The sequence below is a fragment of the Saccopteryx bilineata genome, chromosome 1 (assembly GCF_036850765.1).
Source record: "Saccopteryx bilineata isolate mSacBil1 chromosome 1, mSacBil1_pri_phased_curated, whole genome shotgun sequence".
NCBI lineage: Eukaryota > Metazoa > Chordata > Mammalia > Chiroptera > Emballonuridae > Saccopteryx > Saccopteryx bilineata.
Window position 1 is genome coordinate 79,210,170 of NC_089490.1, and position 9,050 is coordinate 79,219,219.

At 59.2% G+C, this 9,050-nt stretch overlaps 1 protein-coding gene across 2 annotated transcripts in view; it reads right to left on the reverse strand.

Annotated features, from left to right (window-relative positions):
• Positions 1–8,027, reverse strand: part of SHANK3 (SH3 and multiple ankyrin repeat domains 3) — a 52,758-nt gene extending 44,731 nt beyond the window's left edge. For both annotated transcript variants that reach the window (XM_066254522.1, XM_066254518.1), the window contains exons 1-10: positions 7,907–8,027; positions 6,004–6,652; positions 5,463–5,666; positions 4,495–4,566; positions 2,625–2,733; positions 2,399–2,550; positions 2,136–2,303; positions 1,835–1,951; positions 1,444–1,521; positions 509–575 (exon numbers count right to left, since the gene is read on the reverse strand). In XM_066254522.1, the coding sequence (XP_066110619.1) occupies positions 509–575; positions 1,444–1,521; positions 1,835–1,951; positions 2,136–2,303; positions 2,399–2,550; positions 2,625–2,733; positions 4,495–4,566; positions 5,463–5,666; positions 6,004–6,285 (1,249 nt within the window). In that variant the 5' untranslated portion in view covers positions 6,286–6,652; positions 7,907–8,027. The remainder of the gene's footprint in view (positions 1–508; positions 576–1,443; positions 1,522–1,834; positions 1,952–2,135; positions 2,304–2,398; positions 2,551–2,624; positions 2,734–4,494; positions 4,567–5,462; positions 5,667–6,003; positions 6,653–7,906) is intronic.
• Positions 8,028–9,050: the final 1,023 nt, after the last annotated feature.

The window sequence follows — 9,050 nt, forward strand, 5'->3', positions numbered from 1 at the left end:
ACATACCTGACCCTGAGGAGATCACTCCCATCACTGTGTTTCCTTGCATGCACACTGATATGACCTTTTCTGGGGAGGTATGCTGTGGCCACTGGACCTAGTTCTTGCTCTGGAGTAATATACTGAGGGACAGGGGCTGATATCCACTGATCCATATCCCCTGCTGGCCCTTCACATGACCTACTGGGAAATGTGCTTTGACCCTAACTTCAACCCCTCTCAATCTCAGCCAATATCTAAACCCAGCACTGGCTCCAACCAACAGCCCTAACCTAACCATGCCTTTGACTTTGATCCTGACCCTTTGTCCCCTCTGCACAAGCCCTTGCATTAGCACGTTCTCCATCCTTGCAGGGGCCACGGATGGACTGACAAAACAGAGTGCAGCTGGCAACCAGAGCTGGAAGAAGAGCCACTAGAGCATAGTGGCTCCCTTGTAACATCCCCACTGACCCCTGACAACCCTCACAAACCAACATTCAGTGTGAACTTGGGGTGTAGAACTCACCAACATCTGAGTCTTTGTGGGTCTTGATGACCTCCGCCAGTTCAAAGTTCCCTGCGATGATGGCCACCTATGGTGGGAGGACCAGGATGGTAGACTGAGCTACATGACACTCATCACCCCTGACAGCTCTTCAGGCTCCTGTCTTCTGTGGTTGGTGGCCCCAGGCTTGGACCCTGACCCTGTCTAACCCACCACACCAGTCTTCCCAGGACTAAGGGGTCTCTTGGGACAAGGACTTTCAGAGCTAAAACCAGGACAGTCCTGGACACACTGGGGTATGCTGGTCACCGCCCCTATTCTCTCAATGGCCCTCCACCCCCCACCCTCCACCTTTCCCAGTTCTCAGCCATGGCCCCCACTGTCTTCCACCTGTCACCCTCCCCCTGCCTCTACCCTTCCCTCGTCCCTGCATCTGCTCCTCCAGCAGGCTCTCCAGGCTTTGTACCTGCTGGACAGCACAGTGCCAGACACGTTCTCCCCACATCTCCCCTTTAGGCCCCAGATCCCTCTGTGGTCCAAAAGTCCCCAGGACATAGTCCCCAACTCCTCCCACACATTCTAGGCCACATGGCCACCCATCCATCTAGCCATACTGGTGCCAAGGATCAAACTAGGCCAGAGAAAGGGCTCAGAAACATCACCTAAATTAAGTCAGGAGTTGGGACCACCCCTTGGACCCCTGGTTTACCTCTGTACCCCACCAATCTCCACCCCTGGCCCCAGAGCCCTCTGACCCTCCTCTCTCCCAGGAAGTGAAAGAGCTCACCATCCAAGTGACCACCTCCATGAGCAAGCCACTGCTGGCCACCCTGTCCTCTGCCCCTCACCCAGGGGCAATCGCCTCAGGAAAGAACCAAAGTCCACAGAGGTCCAGCCACAAAGAGAGACAGATACACCCTGGGGCAGCCTCTCACTGCTGTAGACCACTCTTGTACCTGGAAGGCCGTCTGGCTGTTGTAGTTGCGGACATCCTTGTTGGCTCCACGGAAAAGCAAGACACGAGCACAGCTCTCCTGTTGGTAGGGTCGGATTGGGGGTCAGGGTGTGGTACATGCACATAAGGGGCACATGCACAGGGTGAGCAGTCCAGGTGTACACATCAGATCCTGCCTGGCCCAGAGGACCCAGACGTGCACAGTTCATACCTGGTTGTTCAGAACACATGTGTTCAGGGAACAGACATCCACACATAGCCCTACATGTTTACCACTCGCTATAGGATACATAACATGCACGCACGGAGGGACACAGAGTCAAGCGTGCACAAACATGCAATCATTGCACAGGGTCACCTGTGTGCACACACATATACACCTATAGTCACACCTGGTTATAGAGAGCACAAATGTGCAGGGCCGTGTTCCCTGAGGCATTCTGGGCCCCCATGTCAGCTCCATAGAACAGCAGGTGCTCCAGGTGCTGCACGTGCCCAAAGCGGCAGGCCTAGGGGAGGAGGGAGATGCTGCTGGCTCTCCCAACAGAGCCTGAGACCCGTACTCTTGCAGATAGAGCCAGGAATCCCCGCTTCTGCAGAGAAAGCCAGGAATCCCCCTACTCCTACAGAGCCCAGGACCTCCCCCCTCCCCCAACAGAGGCAGGATGCCCTACCCTCAAGCTCCCTGCCCACCTGGTGGATCTCTTGCCAGCCATTCTCATCAGTGGTCCCCAGCTGAGCATGGTCATGGAGGAGCAGCTCACAGCAAAGGGCATCCCCGCCGCCCAGGGCACTGTGGTATAGCGGCGTCAGGCCACGGCTGTCCTTATAGTCAGGTGAAGCGCCCAGGTCCAACAGGGTCTGAGGGTGAGGAACCTCAGTGTTCATGCTTAGCCCAACTTCCTCCCCATCCTGGTCCATATGCCTCTCCAGGCCAGGATCCCACTGGCACTGACCGTCAAAGCTGCCGCATTTCGCTGGCGTGTGGCACAGTGCACTGCGGTGAGTCCATCGCGAGTGCGGAAGTCCAGGTGAGCACCGCCGTTCCTCAGCACCTTCAGCAGGTCTGTGGGGTTGTCCAGCTGGGCCGCAAGGCTCAGAGGACACTCTGGGTTCAAGAGACAGAGAAAGGTTATGGCCCAGTCACTTCAAGACCATGCCCCTTCCTGCTCTACTTCTCACCTCCTGAGTCAGGATCGTGGAAATTGGGGTCCAGCCCCTTGTCCAACAGGCGGGCCACCTTGTCTGTGCTGTGCAGCTGGATGTATTCCATAAACTTCTTCAGGTTTGCCTAGAATACCCGACCATCCTGTCAGCCTGCATCACGGCCACCGTCATCTGACGATCACCCACCTTCCATCAGCCAGCCTCAGACCACCTGTAGAGCATCTACTGCACTGCCCCAGCTCCTCTGCCTGGCCCTAGTGCTCCAACGTGCCCAGCCTGGAAGAGCCCAAAGCTACCCAGGCAGAGACCAGCCCTACAAGCTTATCACTCTCAAGGTGACCTGTTCCCTCTCTGGTCCATCTTCTTCATGTGTTCACCCCATGGCAAACCCCTACCCCAGAGGCCCTTCTCTACCCCCAGGTGGTCCCTCCGTTGAGGACTTTGCCTGCCTTCCATTCATTCACTCAGCCATATATGAATTCACTCAGTAGAGCCTCACTTAGCCCTGCTAGTGCTACAGACACTTCATGTTCAGGCAAGGTGCCTTGACCAGAGGCCCCAGGCCTTCTAGAAACACCCAAGGCACACCAGAAATAGGAGAGAGCGCCATGGGGACCATGCCACAGAAGGTGGCCTCCTGAGGTGGGTCAGGACAACTAAGGGAGAGACCTCAGCTGGACCCAGGGTGGGTGGTGTGATGGTAGGGCAGCTGGAGCCCAGGCAGGCAGACATGGGGCAGTGATAAGAGGTTGAAATTCATCCTAAAAACAAGTGAGACTCATTAAAGGTCAAGGGTCACCAGTGTCCTGTGGGTACCTGGGGACAGTTTTGGAGGAGAGGTAACCATGGGAAGAACACAAGGTAACATAGACACACAGGGGCCAGTGGAGAGAGAGAGTGACTTTTCCACAACAGTCTCCACAGTCCCAAAGTCATGTCCACTAACCACCTTATACTCTAGGGCAGCAGGGAAGTCTGGCATGGAGGTTCCAAGGTCACAGAGGGGTTACTGTGGCACAGGGGTAACAGTGGTCAGATCCCTTTTCTAGGCTCCAGAGAAGTGTCCAGCAAGCAAATGTCCCCTGGTCCATGGGAGCCTGAGGTGAGAGCTCAGGGGGTCTACCTGTAGGGAGGACCCATAGCACCCACACTGCCCTTTCTATGTTCAGAGAGAACAGTGAGGTACCCCTCCAAAGAGCATTTGGGGTCAGGCCCACCTAGCAATGGTGCCCAGCAGTAACCCAAAGGTGTGCCTCAGGCACAGGGCCCCAGAGTCAGACAGATCTGGGTTCAGCCCCAGCTTCACTGGCTGCACATCTGTAAACAAGTCACTTAACTGCTCAGTATCTTCATGTGCCAAAGGCGATAACAGTCCCACCCAGGAGGAAACTAAGGAGATGTCTGATTCCAAGTGCCCAGTGCTGGTGACCACTAAGTGCTGGTCTCTTTGTTCTCCGCCAATGACCATATCAGGTGATTGTTCACTTCTCTCCCACCCAGGTTCTCACCAAGACACATGCCCTATCACACTCCACCCCCACTAAGCCAGGACTGGACCAGAGGAGTCAGCAAGAGTCTGATATGACCGGAACCAGACCATCTACCTCATAGCCACAATGCCCGCAGTCTGTGCCCAGCCCTCCAGCCACCCCAACACCTGCTCTGGCCCCCTGACAACAGGATCAAACAGACTGAGCCAAACCTGGAGGGACTGTGGTCAACCCCAGGCTGGGTGGGGGTGCTGGGAGATAGGAGAGGGCCTCAATAAGGAGCTTTTAAATAACATTTTGACATCACAAAACCCAGTCAAGGCTGAAGTAAGGAAATACAGCCCCTGGGTGCAAAAGGTAACTTCTAAGTCCCTTCCCGGTGGCTGCCTGCTTACCTTCGTGTGAAGCTTTGCAAACTGCTTATTATCGATGAGGTTCTGGGCATAAACTCGCCTCTTGTATCGAAACTGCTCAGGTAAAGAAAAAGCAGGGAAAAGGCACCCACCTGGGCTGAGTGAATGCATGCACAAAAAACGAGTCCTGCTTACCTCTGCAGTCAGGCCTCACACTGATCACCCACCTGCAGTCACATACCCCTCCCCATCAGTCACACAATCCCCAACCACACTACCATGGACACAGAGCCAACACTAAGCTTAGAGGGGCCTCATGCCTAACTGTCCATGGCCTGCAATGGCCTGTCTGTCTCATTCCCACCCCTAGAAATCCCTGGAAAATCCCACTCCTCTTCCAAGACCTGGTTTCAGGTTTACCTCACTCTCTCTTGAGTAGAACTGACCCCACTTCCCTGAACTGCCACAGAAGCCAAGCCAAGTTTTAGCTCAGCTACCATAATGCTTATTTCATTGCTCAAACACTTGACGTCCCTCCATCCAAACCCCAGGTCTGTGTCCCATGTCAAACAGGGCACTCCATGGCCCTAACTTACATCATAAATGGGTAAGCAAATGAGCAAGGCTTCGATGTGCCTTCAGAGACTCCCGGGGATGGGGCTGATGGACACACATAACACGCTGGCTTACTCCACACACGCTCTGGACGCACTCCTGCTCACACCCAACCCCGCAGGACCACTCTCAGGGACCCACCGCACACGCTGCTGACCGCAGGCCAGGCACGCTGCTCACTCACACCACACACACGGCTCGCTGCATACACCGCACACACAATACACATTGCTCACTGCACTCGCCGCGCACAGACACCCCCACCCCCCTGCTTCCACACGAACTCCTCCCGTCCGTATTCCTCACGGCCAAGCCCTTCACTGCTGATGCCTCGGAGCTCGGTGGTCCACCATGCGCGCCCTCCTCCTACCCCCGGCCGCGCTCCTGCTGCTCACCTCCAGGTAGGGCAGGGGCGTGTCCAGGTTAGGTGGGTAGTCTTGCAGGAGCCGCTCCTCGTCTAGGAACTTGCCGGCGCGGCCCCGGGAGGGTGGCTGGAAAAGCCCGTAGTTGAGCGCGTCCTGGAGGCTGTGATTGAGGGCGCAGAGCACGCGCTGCTTGGCGGCCCACACGGGCGCGGCCGGGTCCAGGCGCAGACACTTCTGCGGCGAAGCGGGCTCATGAGTGTGGGCTGGCTCTGCCCTGCAGCGCGCAGAGCACAGAGCCCCAGGGTCCCCGCAGAAATGCGGGGCTCGGGAGCCCAAGCCGCGAACCTCGCGCCTCCGCGGCCAGCGGGCGAGGCACCGCCTGGAGGGCGGTGCTTCCCCGGGCCCCGCCCCCGCGGGCGATGGAGAGGGTCCCCGCGGAGGTGGCGGGGGAGGGGTGAGTAGCCGCGGGCCTGGGGTCTCCCGCACCCAGCTCCGAGCGCGCCGGTGATGGGGGGGAGGGGGTGGATGATGAAGGCCGGGTAGCTGCCCGGACCGGGGCCGCGGGGCTCACCGTCTGCTGAAGGTCCGGGATGCCTACGCGCACGATCACGGCGCTGGCCCCGGGGCCGTCCATCACCGCGCCGGGGCTGGGGCTGCTCGCGGCCGGGAGCAGGGAGCACGGGGGTTCCGCGCAGTTCCCCGGGCCCCCCCCACCCCCCGCCAGAGCCCCGTCGGCCTCGCTGTGCGGGAGGGGGCTGGGGGGGGCCGGGGCCGGGGCCGGCGCGGGGGATAGCGGCGCCGAGGGCTCCGCAGGGGTGGCGGCGGCGGCGGCAGCAGCGCGGCTCAACTGCATGGGCCCCGACTCAGCTCGGCGCCTGCCTTCCCCGGGGGCGGGGGCGGCGCGGGGAGGGGGCCTGCGCCGGGAGGGAAGCGGGGGTGGCCAGGGGGCTGCGCCGAAGGCGGGGGCCGGGAGGGCTCAGGGCCACCCCTGGGATGGGTGCCAGAGGGCCTGTGGGGGTCCCGGGGTGAGGTGAGAGGGTTCGTGAGGAGGGTAGGGGCCGCGCTACCGGGTGGGGGCCGTGGGGTTGCACGGGGGGGGGGTGTGGGGAGCCCTAGGCCTCGCGGGGGAGTGGCTGAGCAGCTAGCGCCGCGCCGCCCTTCTGCTGCGGGCGAGCATCCGCGGACAACCGCGGAAGACGAGGCGAGGAGCGGTCCTGGACCTGGGATGGGGCCGCGTCGGACGCAAGGACCAGAGGAAGGGCAGGAAGGGGAGAGAAAATCGGGAGCTTTAGTTTCCAGGAACGGCAGCTTCTCCCCCACTCTACCGATCTCCCATCCCACCTCACCCCACTCAAGGCCGGGGGATAACATGACAGTGACTGAACCTGCCCTAGCCCTGAGGTTAGGATGGCGGAGACCTCGGGGCCGAGACGGGCCTAGTGTTCTCTCACTGCCAGAGCCAATTAACCCCGCGACTTAACCCTGACGGCCACAGTGGTCCGCGCGGCTCTCCCACCCCAGCCGAGTTTTGGGAGTTCGCTCCCGACTCTGAGACCCGCCTCTGATCCTCCCCCATCCCTCTCCTGGCCCCGGTTCTAGACCAACGTTTGTCGCCCTCTCCCCGTCACCTTAGCGACAAGATGGGGGCGCGACCTATGAGGAAGGGCTTAGGGGAGGGGGCGCTACTAGACTCCACCAGCAGCAGGAAGTGAATTTTAGTTTTACCCGTTGTCGTGGCAACGCGGGAGGGGGTGATGAGTGGGCGGAGGAGATGAGAGCGCAGTCAAGAAACTAGCTCAGGCACCACCGCCCCACTGGAGCACGCCAGGCCCCCCACCCTGATCAGCCTCATGGAACTACCCCAGTGCTGCGAAACACTGTGCCCCTAGGGCTCCCGAGAGCAAACTGCAATAACTTAATGTCGAAATATCCCTGAACTCCAGAGAAACAGCTCCTGACTCCCACAGAACTCTCCCAACATGCTTTCATTTCTCTCCAAGAAACAGTCCCTGACCCCTATAGCAGAGCCATTCACCCTCTCACAGGGCACATTTGATAACCTTCACAGAATAGCCCAGCATGGGACACCCTCTGGCGCCTGATAAACAGCGTTGACCTCAGACTCCCTTGCCTTCTCCAGGAGCAGCCCTGGATTCCCTGAGCCTCCCAGGAATAAACTTGAATGAACCCACACACAGAAAACCTCCCTGCCCCTCCCCAGGACAACCTAGAAATACCTTAACTCCACACGGAAGTGTTTGACACCCCCTCCAAGAACAGCTTGCTCCCCACAGAGCTGCCTTGACCACTCTGCCCACCACAACCCCCTCCCTACTCATCACTCTGCCTCCAGGACAGCCTCTGGGCCACCCCAGAGCAGGGGCCTCTTCCCAAGGACCAGCCCTGACCCTTGAGGGGACCCCTGGCTTTCTCCACCCCACATCCACCATACTTTAGGGAAAATCTCTGCCTACCAGGATTCCACTGACCCCACAGAGCCGAGTCTCCAGCACTGTCTGTGGTCTGCTTTCTCTGTGGACCCTTGCTGCCTGGAAGTGTGGCTGCAGGATGCCCAGACCTTCCACCCCCCTATCCAGGCTCTTCCCAAGGCCACTGGCCTGGCCTGAGTGAGGGAGCTGAGGGTCCCTTGGGGGCTGGAGCAGGATGGGAGGGGTGGGGAAAGCGGGGAGCAGGAAGGGGCGGTTGGAAGCTCACTTATCTGTAGGAAGCACCTTGGGAAGCATGAGGGCTGGATTTCCTGGCCCAGCCCTGGAGAGAGGAAACTACTGCTTCCGGTGCTCTGTGTCTCCATCTTCCTGCCCCTTCCCGCTTCCTCCCTCCCCAAGTCACCCAGGCCCCCAACTCTATACCTACCCCAGAGCCACCCTGCAACCCCCCATCCATCCCACCACCATCTCCACCTGCCTTTACTCCCACTGTGACCACTGAAAGGCCATGGACAATCTCAACAGAGTCCTTGACTGATGGGGCTGCAGGAAAGAGGCCAGGAGGAGGCTCCAGACCCAGATTCAGAGTAGCCCTAGGCCTCTGCCATCTCCCTGCAAACCTGCCCTGGGCCTGATGGCCACAAGACCACCTGCCCACCTAGTCTGGACCTCGTGGGGACCCCCTCAGCCTACCCAGGCATCCCCCACTCGAGTCCTGCACACTCATGCCCAGACCCTTGGGACAGAACCTATTGGACTCATGGTCTTCAGGCTTGGTGGCCCAGCACAGCCCAGGGTGATACCAGAGCTCAGTGCTGGTTCCACAAAATGCCTAGCACACAGGATAGCACATAACACACAAAAATCGAGGTCTGCACTCCCCCGGCTCTTCTACCACCCTGGCAACAGCAAAAATAACACACCCAGAAGCACACAACCATTCACGGCCTCCGTCCCTGCACTGTCCCTACAGTGTGTGGTGAGTTTATGGAGGAGGAAGCCAAGGGACAGGGGTTTCTTGCTTTTAATTTTGCTCAGATTAAAAGATCCCAGGCTCCTGGCCACCCCACCCCCCCACCGCTTCCCAGTCCCTGTCTACCTTCCTGGCCCAGCCCTGCCCCCTCAGACCCCTAGTCTGCCCTTGAAGGTGTGGATTCACTTGACCATGGCC